Below are 15,067 nucleotides of genomic sequence, written 5' to 3' on the forward strand. Positions count from 1 at the left end.
AGATGGCAGCGGTAGGCTGATAAATCAGACTGCCCATGGCACCCCATGGACACCTTGGGCAGCTTCTTCCATAGATGAGTGGCAGCTCCTGGCTGGTGAAACAAAGCAGGAGGGAAGAGCGCAGTGTGGGTATTTACAAGCGCTAGCTGGGTAAAAATGTCCAAACGACAGGAAGGGCATAGGAACAGCAGCAGCAGGCTGGGGTCTCTGCCACTTGAGGGCGGTGGGCGAGGCTAGTTCTTCCTCATGGTGTAGCCCTGGATCATGCTATTAAAGTAGGCTGGAGTGTTGCGCTCTGGGTAGAAAAGGATCATGTAACACTTGGGGCCGAAGTATCCCAAGCTGATGGCCAGGAAGTTGAGCACAGTGACCAGGAGGTCCATGATGGTGACCAGCACGCCATCATGGACGGACATGAAAGTGCAGAGGGAGATGGAGGAGGTGAAGGAGAAGGTCATGCTAAGAGTGATGAACTTAGCCTCATTGTAGTTGGTGGGCAATTCCTTGCCCATGTAAGCAAAACTGAATCCCATCACCGACAGCAGCAGGTCCATGCTGGTGTTGAACAGTAGCCCGTTGCGGTAATTAGGGTGGCAGGAGAGGATCATGATGTTAGGGTCTTCGGGGTCAGTCCGACCAATGGGGTTGATGGTGGTGGTCAGCATGTTGCTTGCCACCAGGGCCACCTTGATGGCCGTGATGGAGGCCACAAAGACATAAGGCCCACGGTAACGCACCCAGAAGCCATAGGCCCGTGGCAGGCGTCTGGCCATCTTGAAGACACACACGATCTGGAAGGAGCGCACCGCGATGCAGGACAGGCAGATGGAAAAGCAGACAGTGAAGAAAGCCTGGCGGCAGAGACACGTGAGGACCGTGGGCGGTCCCACATACACAGGCACCATCACAAACGCCAGAAGCAGCGGCACCAGCATCAGGAAGCACATGGCGCCTCCGGCAGAGCGCACCATGGGTGTCTGGAAATGTCTCCAGAAGACCAGCAGGATGGCCAGCGTGCTGAAGAAGCCCAGGCCGGCCAGTATGGTCACCACAATGGTGGGCACCTCGTTCCACTCCAGGAAGGACAGCCGCCGCTTGAAGCAAGCCATGTTGTTCTTGTGGGACCACATGGAACCCGGGCATGGCAAACAGTTAAACTCATCTGCAAGAACCCACAGCATCTCCGGTCAACCAGAACCCCACCTGAGAGGCCATGTGCTCTGGGCCTGGGCTCTGAGCCAGAGAGAGGCTAAATGGACTCCTATTGCAGTGGCTGAGCAAGGCCCACCCCACCCCCTGCAGCCTCTCTGTTAAGATATCACCCCGTAGTGGGAGAGGCCTAAAACCACATCCTCAAGGACCTCATTCAGTTAGCATTTTGTGTGTGTGTGTGTGTGTGTGTGTGTGTGTGTGTGTGCCTGCATTGGACATGTGAGTGTGCGTGCATGCGCACATGTGTGTGTGTATGTGTATGTACACAGCAGTATACAGGCTAAAAACATTGGTATTATTCCTCATATGTCATTCTCTCTCTCTCTCATTGAGACTCAGTCTCCCACTTGCCTGGAACTCAGTAAGTCGGCTAAACTGACTGGCCAGTGAGCCCCAGGGATCCACTTGTCTCAACCTCCCCAGCACTGGTTCCACGAGCATCAGGCCTGCCTCTGTTTCACATGGATTCCGGGAGTCAAACCCATGTCCTTGTATATACAAGGTAAGCCCTTTATCAACCATTTGTCCCCAGCCCCATTGAGCGGCAGACATTGTGGCAGGTACCAGAGGTGGAGAGCTCTGGAGACCGGTAAAGCCTGGCCCCTCTCTTCGGGCCACTGACAACTGTGACAGACAGGCCAGCAGACGCCTTCAGCAAACCTGATCAGCACTTAGCCAGGGCCCTGCGTGCCGCTGGGCACACAGCAAGTGTCTTTACAAAGGTGAAATCCTCAATTCTTAGTCAATGAGGTCAGGAGAAAGCTTCACACTCAGCCCTGAACTGGGCTACACTAGTATGAAGTCAAACATAGGAATCGGTGTTCTAGAGTCTTCCAAGCAAGAATTCAGTCGATGGGACTGGGTAGATGGCTCAGTGAGTAAAGTGGTTGGCACACGGTGTGAGGACTGATCCCAGAGTACCACACAGAAACCTGTCCTGGGGTTTTTGTTTCATGGGAAACCACAGAGGCCCCAGGCATGGTTTCTGGCCACTGGGTACTCACATTCCCTGGGAAGGCCCCAGAGACCCTGGAAAAGGGAAGGGACCCCTGAAAACTCCAGGTAGAGGTGCTGAGCCATGAACAGAACCTGAGGTCTGCTGAAGAAGGGCCGAGCAGGGGCGGTGGGAGCTGTACCTGTAGAGAGGTTGAGGTAGGTGCCCGGTGGGCAGTCCATACACTCAAAGCAGCAGGGGTGGAGACCCACGGGCTTTTTCCTCTGCCCAGGCTGGCAGCTCTTGGAACACATGGACACTGGGATCTGGAGGAGGAAGACAAGAAACACTGAGTCCTCTTTCCCCATCCTCTGGGAAGCCACCTAGCAGGATGCTCCTCAGGAGAGGGGAGCCTGGCCCCGTCTGAGCAGCTGTTAGGACTGGGTCTTCGCAGGACTCTTGTAGTTTCATCTGTCTGTGGCCTAATCCAAGCCGCCACCTCTGGTAAAGCACCCAAGGGACATGCCTGCAAACTCGGGACTCAGAAGGTGGAGGCAGAAGGATCAGATACTCAGTTTCATTCTTGGTTACATAATGTGTTAGAGACCCTGTCAACAAGGAAGAGAGAAAAGAAGGAAGGAAGAGGAAGGGAGTGAGGCAAGGGAAATGAAGAAGGAAAGAGGGGAGAGGAAAAGCAGGAGCAAGAGAAAGGTATGGCTAGATGGTAGAGCTCCTGTTTAGCATGCGAAAGACCTTGGGTTTAATCCCCGGCACCACAGAGTACAGAAGCAAACAAACAAATAAGAAAGCCCCTCAAATTACTGGCATTCGAATCGCTAGACCAGTGGATCTCCACTTTCCTAACGCTGTGACCCTTTAATACCTTTCCTCATGTTGTGGTGACCCCCAAACCATAAAATTATTTCATTGCTACCTCATAACTGCAATTTTGCTACTGTTATGAATCATAATGTAGATATCTGTGTTTTCTGACGGTCTTAGGTGGCCCCCAGACGATCGTACCCCCAGTTTGAAAACTGCGGCACTAGACTGTAAGAGTCAAGGTTTTAGGGGGTTAGGGGTGGGATTCTGGTACCTAGTGGGGAGACAGACCCATGGCAAACCATTCGGTTCCTCTGAGGCCCTCCCACCAATGAACGAGAAAGTCACAGAAGGAGGGGGCTTGGGTTCTAACAAGAAGCTGGGGCATGCAGGGTAGACTGCTGGGCACCTGATAACAGCGCTATGCCTCTGTCTTGGAGATAACCGCCAAGGTCCATTTACAGCCAGGCAGCTGAGGGCTGGGGACCGTAGGATTGAAGCCTACCAACACTCCCAAGTAGTCAGCCAGAGGTGGAAGAGAAATATGGTTGCCACCTGTCACTTGCCCATCAAATGCCCCCTTTGCACAGACAGGGCTGCCCAATATCCCAACGGCTCTGGGGCCTTCCCGGCTCCAGCGGGACAATCTCATGCAGCCCTCAGTTGCCAGCACCCCGCCTCAGCTACTGGGCCATGCCTTTCACTCTCTGCCGTGGGGTTGTGGTGTAAGAGGTCCACCTGAAGCTTCTAGGCACTCGGTCACGTGGGACCTGCAAATACAGGGCTTCGTGATCCACAGAGCAACCTGTGGCCACCAGGGCATGGGATCCAGCCAATCCTGCTGTCCAGTTCGCTCCCTTGGGGCACAGTTCGAGTCCTTGGGAGGTGACAGGAAAATGGTGCTCCAACGGTTCACAGCAGCAGCTGGCTTGAGGGCATTCCCTTGGACTGGTTTTTCCTCTTCCCTCCTGTTCGATTTCCCATCTCCCAACCCTGGTACTTGGAGGCATGTCTGTGATAATTGATCACACAAGACAGTTGCCTCGGGCTTTGCGTTTCGGTGGGAACTCAGACCGAAATAAATAAGACCCATGTGCGATCTTAGTGCCTATGACTTTAAATATGTAACCTGATTCATTACAGTGTCATCCCATAAGTAATTAAGAAAAAGAAGGGTCCCTCATCCAAGACTACTGGTGTGTTTCCACAGAGGGGCCATCTGGACGCTGGCAAGAGCACAAAGACACTACCAGGAGAAGAAGGCAAAGATCAGAGTGGCGCATCAAGGAGCTGAGGAGAGCCAGGGAGTGCCAGCAAGCTACCAAACAGCAGGAAAGAGGCCAAGAAGGTTTCTGGCCTCTGCAGGGGCCAGCGGCACCTCTCCCTCTGCTTCTGCCTTCAGAAGCTGAGACAAAGAACTCCTGGGGGTTTGAGGTCAAGTAAACAGACAAAGCCAACCTGGTTGACTCCACAAACTCAACATTGAATGACCGGCTATAGTAGGAAGGCTATGCAGAGAAAGCCTCAACCACAGACAAGCTGTGTGGACTTCAGGATATTCCACAACCTCTCTGTGCCTTTGGTGTTCTGGTCCATACCATGGGGAGAGCGGAGGCCTCAGTCCCCATACAGACTCCGCAGGAAACACTTCTGGGTATGTTTGAGAGGACATCTCTAGAAAGTTTTAGCAGAGGAGGGGAGATCCACCCTGGGTGTGGGCACTACCATGCCAGGGGCTGGGGTCCCAGACTGAATAAGGAGGACGTGAGCAGAGCACCAGCATCCGTCTCTCTCTTCCTCCTGTCTGCGGATGCTGTGTGATCAGCCACCCAGGGATCCTGCTGTCTTTCCTTCCCCAACATGACAAACGGTACCCTCAGACCTCCAGCGGAAATAAACATTTCATTCTTTAAGATGCTTCTTATCAGTTATTTTCTGGCAGCCTCAAGGGACATGCCTAATCCCATCACCTCAGGCTAAAATAGCGGTCGTATGCACTTCATCGCTGGGCTGTGAGCAGAGCCCCCCCACCCAGTCCCTCATCTCCTGGAGCCAGCACACCTTACACACCATACTTCTCAGCTGGCAAAGAAGGACGTGACCCCAGACCCTGCCCCCCCAAATGGAGGCCCCACCGGCTATTGCTGATGCATCTCTGAGGGCCCTTCTTGACAAGCCCCCCCTCCCCGGGCACTACCCTCCAAGCTGACCGTGTTGCTGGGAGTGTGCCAGGACACATTGTTGATGTAGGTCAGTTTTTTATGGGTGGGGGAGTAGAAGGCAACGCTTTCGAAGGGATTCTGGCCATCTTCCCACCGCCACTGGATGACGTCCAAGAGCATGGGCATGTCCCCGTGGTCGTCGAAGAAGAGCCGGTTGCCCAGAAGGGTGAAGTTGACGTTCCAGATCTCCCTGAGTAACTGGAAGGATCAGAAAGATCATCAGAGACAGGAGCAGACATTTGAGAGTCCTGCCAGCCCTGCATCAGCCTTCACACCTGCCAAATGTGAGCAGCAAGCATTGGGAAAGCAGCAGTTGGCAGGTGGTGGGTGACTCTGGAGCCTGATGTGCCTGGAGCTAGCTAGCCCTCAGGTCTGCCGCTCTCTGGGATGCATTGGGTCTGTTGCTCAAGCTCTCTGGACTCCATTTCCTTTTCTGAAAAATGGAGGCAGAAGGGCCCTGTCTTCTGAGCCCTAGAGCCACATTAGGAACTTAGAATGGGGGCTAGAGAGACGGCTCAGCAGTTAAGAGCACTGAGTGTTCTTCCAAGGACCTGGGTTCAATTCCCAGCACCCATATTGCTGCTCACAACCACCTGTAACTCCAGTTCAGGGTGGGTCTAGTGCCCTCTTCTGGCCTCCACAGGCACTGCACATATGTGGTGCACAGATTAACACATGGGCAAACACTCATATAAAGAAAAATATTAAGAAAAAAAAACTTAGAACAGTAACAGGGGATACTAACTTTCTCCCCTTCCTCTCCCTAGAAGTCACCTGGGGCATCCCTCAGGGGTCCTCTCAACAGCAAATGCCAGCTGGAATTTCCCCTGCACTCAGTCCTTCCCACTGCCCCACACCGTAAGGTCAGCTCTTTCTGAGTCCATCTCCCCAAACCGGTGCTAGCTAGAATGTGCTCTGAGCAGAGCAGCCCGGAGCTGAATTGCAGTCTTAACTCTGCCCTTAGTTGGCTTGGTGACTTTGGATCCCTGTGCCTCAGTCTCCCTAAGTGTGAAAGATCAACCACAAGGATGCACCATTGTGGGCTCCCAGCAATCGGGGCAGCACCACTCCGAACAATGATGCGGGCTACCAAGGTCTCAGCACTTGAGAGTCAAATCGAGCTGGCAGCCAAATGCCTTTCAAAGAACTGCACGGTTCAAGCCTTAAGTACTTAGAGTAGTGGACCTAGGTTCTGAGGCTATGCGGTGGAGACACATAGCTGAAATAGAGCAAAGCTGCATGGGTGTGCCCTTGGGGGGGCATGTACATGTTATAGGTTATTACGCAGAGTTCAGAGGAGGACACCAAGTGTCCACTTTATTCCCTTGAGACAGAGTCTCTCACTGAACCTGGAGCTCAGTTGGCAGCTAGCAACCCCAGCAATCCTTCCATCTCTAACCTCCCCAGCACTGGGGTTATGGGCACATACAGCCAAGCCCAGCTTTTCACATGTGTTCTGGGGATTTGAAATCAGACCTTTGTGCTTGCTGGGCACCTGGAGGTAGGGGAACGCCCTGTGCCTAGACCCTGAGTCCCTCAGCATGGGAATGGGGGAAGCCAGTGCCTGCAAGGTTAGGCCCTCACCTTCCACGGGTAGACCGTTTCCTTGATGCAGCGGACCTGGTTGCAGTGCAGGAATCTGTGCAGGGCATGGGCCACCGCATAGACGGCCGCGTACACACCGTAGACCACACGCTCCCCCGAAAGTATAAGAGCGTCGTTGTAGAACTCGGTGGTGTTCAAGCAGGCATCACAGTCCTGGTTGCAGGTGGCCCGTGGGTTGGTCTTGTTGGGCATGGGACGTTCTGGCTTGGTATAGCGCACTCGGAATTTGCTGAAGCCAGGGATGGACACCTTCTGGATGGTGATGCCCAGGAAAGTGCCCGTGTGACGCAGGTCTTTGAGCTTGTGCAGAACTGGGTCAATAGACCAGGACTCGGAAGCAATCCACACAAGGTCGGTGATGTTCCACCGCAGCACCTCCTGGAAGAAGATGTTCAGGGCCAGCTCTGGTGAGAACACCACCACAACACGTGCTGTGGTCCACCGCAGCTTCTCAAGGATGTTGTTCAGTTGGATCTGATCCTCAGGCCCCAAGACCTGGCTGGGTTCGGGTACAGGAATAACCTCCTGGAAGGCAATGCAGATTTCCCCCGTGTTGATGAGACGCTGGGTCAACAGCTGGCCGTTCTCCCGGCCGTACTCATCGTTGCTCACCAGGACAACAATCCAGTTCCAGCGGAAGAGGCCCATCAGCTGCACCATGGCCTCGACGTGATGGGTGGCACTGGGCACCGTGCGAAGCATGGCAGGGAAGCGCCTCTTGTCCCGCAGCTTGTCAGAGATGGCACTGTACGTGATCTGCCAGAGAGGTGTCAGAGGAGCTGACATCGTCGCCCTGATGACGTATGGGGACACATAAGTGTCCAGGGATGTGTTTACATTGCCATCACCGTGGCCATCATAGTAACTACGAGACCCTACCGTACACCATGACTTGTCTGGGTGACCCACGTCAGTCTCCTCATCACCTGCTGCTGCTGACAGGGCACCTACTGTGTGTCACACATCGGTCTCCTTCCCACCACTTAGGAATCCTGACTGAGCTCAGACCACATGTCCCGAGCACAGTTTTCCTCCTGGCAGCAGTGTCCCAGCCTCTCCATTGGCCACCTGTCCTCCTAGACCCCACACGAGGCTTAGTTCTCGGTCCCCGGTTACTCCCACCTCCTCTGCTGTGACCTCAGCCTCAGTGCACCGAACGTGTAGGCTCCCAGCCTCATTTCTCTCCCCCCCCACCCCCTCCTTCCTCACAAATCTCATTCAGCCTCTTGTACAAACACTGTTTCAAGTCAGTGACCCCGTTATCCAGCTTTGGCCCCAGACTCCCTCCTGAACCTCAAGTATGGAGTTGAGAATGTTAGCCTCCCATCTCAAACTTGACCCAAACCTGTCCCTTCCAGTTGTCAGGCCAAGAGCTCATCAGCCAGTCCTTTCAGATGTCCCTTCAGGGTGCCCATCCAGACCCATCGCCGACCTCCCCACGCCATCCCAGCCACCATCCTCATGGCCTCTTGCCTTCCTCTCCTTTCTTCCAGGCCCTGGCTTGGCTCTCCCTGCTCTGTAAGCCCACCAGGTGCCTCTTGCCATTGCACCCGCCAACCCTTCTTCCCAGAACGCTCCCTCCACCCCCCCCCATGCTTGCACAACTCCCCTGAGCCCTTGAGCCTTTGTCCTGTGGTCAGCAAACCCATCTGATCACCACGCTGAAATGTCCAGTTCTCTCAAGCCTGCTTTAGTCTTCACCCAAAACATTCTACCTCCACCCCCGGCTACTCCACCTTGACCCCTGGCTACTCCACCTCCACCCCCGGCTATTCCACCTCCATCCCCCACCCCCCGCTACTCCACCTCCACCCCAGCTACTCTACCCTCCAGCTACTCCACCTTCACCCCTGGCTACTCCACCTTGACCCCCGGCTACTCTACCTCCAGCTACTCCACCTTCACCCCTGGCTACTCCACCTTGACCCCCGGCTACTCCACCTCCACCCCAGCATTTCTAACACACTCTATCACTCACTTATCCACACATGTTGGCTGTGTCCTCCCATAAGAGACAGACTGCACGCAGGCAGGGATTGTGCTCGGTTGCCAGGTGTTTACCCAGCACCTGCAACCATCCCTGGCACACAGTAGGTGACCAGGAAACAGTTGTTCCATGAATAAAGGGATGAGCTCAGTCCTGGACCAGACACTGCACATCAACATGTTAGTACATACTTAGCGCCTGCTCTGGGTACTTTACAAGGTAAGGGCTGCAGCAGCAGTTCCAATACGTGTGCCTGCCTACTGTGTACCAATCTGATCTTCAGTTAATCTTCTACAGCTCTACCGGACTGGGCACTTTCACCCGTGTGGCTGGTGACGGATTAACAGCCGTCAGAGCTTTGCAAGATGTGACTGAGAAGGAAAAGGCATTTGTCGTCCAGCGTAAGGATGAGTTTACTCTTCCAAGATCCGCTAGGTAGAAGGGGAGAACCAACTTCCACAGAATGTTCTCTGCCCTCCACACCTGCCATGACATGTGTGTGTATTCTCTTCCCATAAAAAAAATGTAAGCCAAAACAACTTAAAAGAAGCCAGGCACAGCAGCACATTCCTTTAATCCTAGCACTCGGGTGGCAGAGGGAGGCAGATCTCTTTGAGTTCGAGGCCAGGCTGATCAACAAAGGGAGTTCTAGGACAGTCAGGGCTATGTAGAGAGACCCCCAACTATGTAGAGAGATCCCCAGCTATGTAGAGAGACCCCAGCTCATGCCCCGCCCCCCAAATTAAAAAGGTAATAGCAATCAGACTATCAGCACTTTTTTTGTGTGTGCACAATGTGTGCACATGTGTTTATGCACACACATGTGTATGTGTGAGCATGTGTGTATAGGTTCATATGCCCACGTGTGGAGGCCAGAAGTTAACGTTAGGCATCTTCCTCAATCACTCTCCACTCTACTTTGGAGATAAGGCCTGCCAGTGAACCTGGAACTCACCAGTTTGGCAAGACTTGCCATCCAGTGTGCTCAGGGAATCCTGTCTCCACCCATCCTCGGCCCCCAGTGCTGGTCCTGGCTTTTTATGCGGGCGTACAAGATCCAAACTCCGGATCTTGTACAACAAAGACTCTACTAAAAGAGCCATCTCCCCAGGCCTGGGTAGCACTCCTTGAGGGCCTACTGTGAGTCAGGTCTTGTGCTAGGCAATTGAGCATGCTCTTTAGTTCTCATCCCTGAGAAAGATGCAGTTTATGGTAATGAAAACATTGCAGACCACTTACTGTGTGCTAAAAACTCCTTCAGGTTGATCACTTCAACCACAGACAGTCCTGAATGGAGCTTCATCAGCCCACTTTACAGATGGGGAAACTGAGGCTCAGAGGGGTGAAGAGACTCCCAGTATGTCAGCCTGCCTTCTAAGCCTGAACTGCTGTCTGCCCCTGCTCATATTCCTACCATGGCTGACAGGGATGAGCTTCTTACCCTCTGGGCAGTCGCCCTCTGACCCTCCCCAGCCACATCTCCCAGGAATCACCTGTGGCATGAGGAAATGGGAGAGGATGTTGGACACGGTGATGGCAGACTCAGAGTTGTCTGGGCCAATGACGGCCACCACGTGGGGCATGTAGGAGCTGTAGTCTTTGAGGATGGGGAAGAAGTCGTCCTCCTGCGCCAGGAAGTAGAGCCCAGGATGGATGTTGTTGGAGAGGTAGCACACGTCCACCATCTCATAGCCAAGCAGCACGCCTGGCAGGAGACTGCTGCAGTTGTTGATCTCCTCCACGGCGAAGCGCATGGCCTGCATGAGGTTGTAGCCCAGCACCTTCAGTTCGAACCTGCAGGGCCACACACTGTGAGGGAGGGGAGGGGCCGCAGGGAGGGGAGGAGCTCACACTGTGAGGGAGGGGCTCACACTGTAAGGGAGGGGCTGCAGGGAGGGGATCACACTGTGAGGGAGGGGAAAGGCTCACACTGTGAGGGAGGGGCAGGGACACAGGGAGAGGAGGGATAAGACAAACCTTTGCCCCATTCTCCCCACGTGGGAAAACTTGACAAAGAGCATTATAGCAGATTCTAGCATTTACCATATCCTGTCACCACTGTCCCTGTGACCATGCTGTGAGTCCTATGATCTATATCATTGTCCACCCACACCCACAAGGATCTCCTCCATGATTACCATCCCCACTGTCACCATAATCTCTCCCTATCCCAGCACCACCACTGCCCTCACTGCTCCTGTATCTTTGTGAGCATCACTGATAACAACGACATCACCATCACCAACATCACTACCACCACCACCAACAGCATCAGCACCATTGCTACCATCAGTACCACCACACAACATTACCATCACAAACAATGGCACCGTCACAACCACAGCTATTATCACTACCATATGCCGTCACTACTGCTATGCCGCTATCAACAGCAGTACCATCATCAATAACACCATTACCACACCAATATCACTATTTCTACCACTATATTAACATTACCCTAACATCAACAGTCTCTACCACCACCACCACCATCAGCACCACTACCACCATCGCTACCATATGCCGTCACTATCACTACACCACTATCACCACCAATATTACCATCATTACCACATTCACCACCATCACTACCATTACGTCATCACCACAACGGCTCTCATCAGTACCATCATCACCAGCATAAGCACTATTATTGTAACTGTAAACAGTCACTATCAACACCACCAATACCATCAACACCACCATCAAAACAACACAATAACCATCACCACCACCATTAACATCAACACCACCATTACCACTACTACCGCCACCTCCTTCACCATCACCACCATCGCCCCTATACCCATCTAACTACCACCATTATGGCTGCAGTCAACAGTGTCATTGCCATGTCTCTGCCACTGGTACTGGTGATCATTACAAACCTCGTCATCATCACCACAGGCATCAGAAAACCTAGCACCACGCTCAGTGCCATCCCTGGACCACCCCATCACCAGCCTCAAGCCCACAAAGTATCTTCCTCATTGTCATCTAAGAGGAATTCCCATGGGCAACCCTCAGCCAGCCTTTCCTCTCTGCCTCCCTCTTCCCCATCTCCCAGTATCTTCCACTTCCTGGGCAAGGTCAGGATGGCTCCAGTGTGCACTAGGGCTCTAAGTGGTGCTGTCACCCCAAAGGGCTCACAGAGAGGGGAGGAGGAGGCCTCTCCAGGCCTGGAAGCACTCCCTGTCTCCTCAGCCACAACCTTGAAAACTGCAAAGTTCTCCTCAGTGTCCAATGTCGGAACTGGATACCCAAACACCACGTTCTGCCTGGCTCTGCCTTGCCTGGCATCTAGACAAGGCTTTGACATGGTCTTCCTGGGGCTCCAACATGGAGCTGAGGATGGCTTTGGTGGTGACCCTGTGAGCTTAAACGTCCTGTCTTACCAGGGACGGAACACAGGGGCAATCAAGGGGTCAGGGTAACAAACACAACTGCTTCAAATTTCAGAGGCGCAGGAGACCAGCAGGCTGGCTCCAGGATTGGGGGGTTAGCAATGAATGAGGAGAAGCATCTGGGGCCCTAGCTCGGCCTTCTGAGGACTGTGCTTTCCCAGGCCCTGACTCCATGCCTTGTCCCACCAAAACTTGTAGCTTTGTACGGGGACTCACTCGTTGCACCTCGGCACCTGCAGGTAGCTGAGGTGGGAGATGCTCTTCACGTTGGCATGGAGAGAAAAGAGGCCACCCAGGAGGTAGTCCCCAGCCAGGTGGAAGTCGGAGTTCTCTATCAGCTCGCCTGGCTTTGTCAGAGCGTGGAGCAGGAGAAGCAGCAGGTGGAGTGTCCTTGCTCGGGGCCCCATGACAGCGAAGTTACAGCTTTAGATGCCACTACTGCCACTACCTCACTGAGGAGCCTGTCACTCCACAGCGAGGCATTTGCAAAGACATTTACATAGTGACAATCCTGCCTGGGGACAGGCGGACAGCCTTAAAGGCTCTGGAGAAGAACAGAGGCTAGAGCAGGATGTAGTTCTGGGGCCCAGCGGGGCCTGCGTGCCCTGGAAGGACAAGGGATCTTCACGATGTGGCCACACCCAGCCTTCTGCCTGAGCTCATTACCTGTGTGGCCACTGGCTGTGAAGGTGACAGCCAGCCGTGGTGGACATGCAAAGCACATAGGGAAGTCAGAGGGGATGGCCGTGGGCACAGCGAGCCCACCTGGTCCATTGGTTTTGTGTCTCCCTCGGCACACAATGAGAATAGGCATACCAGTAGGCATGCAACCCAGAGCTGCCTCCACCACGCATAGGGTGGGGACTCCTGGCGACCCAAGCTCCTTACCCCACCACCTTCCACTCTGTGCCCTCATGACCTTTATACCTTTTCTTGTCTCTTTAATTCTGGCCTCTGCACCTACCCTCCTCCTGAACACACTGGGCTCTGAGCTAGCTTAGAATGCAGGGGGTGTGGGCCTTCCTTCAAGGCCAGTCTACCTTGTTGGGACACTGGGCGGTGAGTGCTGGGGAGGTCTGCACTGGGTCCCCACAGGCTGGGCCTCCACAGCCCCTCCTTCAACATCATGGGCTGTTAGAAGACACCTCAAGGGTGGCTGGGTATATAGGGTTAGATGCTATAGGGCTAGTGTCTAACACTCAGGAACTGGAGCCTTTGCTCTACAGGGTGCTGGTTGGTTACTTGTCAACTTGACACCAACTCAAGTCATCTGGGAAGAGGGACCTCGACTATGGAGGTGCCTCCATCACACTGGCCTGGGGGCAGACCTCTAGAGGGGGCTTCTTGATTCATGGTAGAAGTAGGAGGGCTCAGCTCACTGTGGAAGATGCTACCCCATGGTATGAGAGAGCAAAGTGAGCCAGCCCCGGGGAGCAAGCCCATAAGCAGCACCCCTCCGCAGCCTCTGCTTCAGCTCCCGCCCCCAAGGTTACTGCCCCAACTCCCCTCCACGGTGCACTATAGCCTATATGCAGAGAAGAACTGTTTCCTCCACGAGTTGCTCTTGGTCCATATTTTATCACTGCAACAGAAGCTAGCTAGGACAGAGAGTTTGAGGCTAGCCTGGGCTACCAGAGTCCGGGGCTGGGGGAGAGCCTAAAAAAGTCTGAAGAGGTTCTGTAGAAGTGGGGTGCTCTCTGCAAGGGGATGAGAGCGTCACTCTCGCCTCACCACGCTGATGAGCCCCCCTCCTGTTCATCCGTGAAAGGTAGCTAAGCCACTGCCCTCACAGGCTGCCATGGCCTAGACTAACCCGGCAGGACCATGGAGCCCATCAACAGGTCCCCGTCCCCACTGGGTGTGCAGCCTCCAGGACAGATACTGAGGCTGAATGGTCCTCATTTGCCAAGAGTCCCGCTCTCTGGGCTGCCCCCCCCCCCAGAACCTTCTCATCTGGTCCCCAGCTGAGAACCTGAAGGGTCAGGGCTGGGAATCCACCAGGCAGCCTGGACAAGAAGCTGTAGTGGTGTCCCATGGCTTAACATCCAGGGATGGAAACTAAAGCTTGGGCCATCATTTCCTCAGGTACTGGTATCCCGCCACTCACGTGTCCTTCGGCGTCCCCATCAGGGACACGGGCGGGATAAGATACATTTTATGCGCTGCTGTGAAGGGTGAGATCAAAATGAATTTTCTAATTTATCGTGTGCACAACACGCTAGGGTGAGTGGATGGAGGTCAGAGGGCAAGCTGCAGGAGGGGGTTCTCACCATCTATCACCAGGCTCAAGTCAGTAAGCCTGGAGGCCAGTGCCTTCATCCTGAGTCATCTTGCCAGCCCAAGGCTAAATTCTCTAAAGCCCTCAGTCTAGCACCAGACACACGGCCTCTGCTCTAGACCAGCCTGGCCTTGAATCTCCACACACTGGGCTGCTGCATGAGCTAAGGGAATGAAGACAGGACTGGATGCAGGGAGCAGGTGTGCGCCCTGCCGTTTCCTCTGCACCATCCTGCCGAAGCTCCGGGTCGGCGTCCAGGAGGTAGCAGATGGTCCCTCATTTCCTTAGAACACATGCTTGAGCGAGTGCGTGCAGCAGGGGCGGAGGGGACGTCCGGCCACAGTCAAATGGTCCCTGTCCAGATTCGGGGCTGAGGCTGGGGCCCTGGCCACAGCAGGGAAATGAAGGGGCTCTGCGGGTGACCGCAGACTGACAGTGACAACCGTGCAAAGCCTCAGGAACGCAAAGGCAAACGGGGAGCATGGCCTTGAGAGCCAGCACTGCAAGCCTAAGGGAACCATGATGGCTTTGAGTCCTTACAGTTAAAAAGGAGACATCATGAAGGTCACATAGTGACAGTGACAGAGGAGCCCAGAAGCC

General features: G+C 54.1%; 1 protein-coding gene across 1 annotated transcript; it reads right to left on the reverse strand.

Moving 5' to 3' along the window:
- Window positions 1–233: 233 nt before the first annotated feature.
- Window positions 234–12,596, reverse strand: Tas1r2 (taste 1 receptor member 2). Its single transcript, XM_050150945.1, has 6 exons — window positions 12,406–12,596; window positions 10,276–10,576; window positions 6,775–7,551; window positions 5,179–5,388; window positions 2,349–2,472; window positions 234–1,162 (listed from the first exon to the last, which is right to left on the reverse strand). The coding sequence occupies exons 1-6, from the start codon at window positions 12,594–12,596 to the stop codon at window positions 234–236; spliced, it is 2,532 nt and encodes an 843-aa protein (XP_050006902.1).
- Between the last annotated feature and the right edge of the window lie 2,471 nt (window positions 12,597–15,067).

The sequence above is a fragment of the Alexandromys fortis genome, unplaced genomic scaffold, assembly GCF_014885135.2.
Source record: "Alexandromys fortis isolate MF-2015 unplaced genomic scaffold, M_Fortis_MF-2015_v1.1 scaffold_26, whole genome shotgun sequence".
NCBI lineage: Eukaryota > Metazoa > Chordata > Mammalia > Rodentia > Cricetidae > Alexandromys > Alexandromys fortis.

Excerpts from the sequence above, each read along its gene's own strand:
- Tas1r2 (XM_050150945.1), bottom strand. The coding sequence starts at position 12,596 with ATGGGGCCCCGAGCAAGGACACTCCACCTGCTGCTTCTCCTGCTCCAC. Across the intron at positions 2,473-5,178 it reads GGCACACTCCCAGCAACACG|ATCCCAGTGTCCATGTGTTC; the intron begins GTCAGCTTGGAG and ends TTCCTCCTCCAG. Across the intron at positions 1,163-2,348 it reads CTACCTCAACCTCTCTACAG|ATGAGTTTAACTGTTTGCCA; the intron begins GTACAGCTCCCA and ends GGGTTCTTGCAG.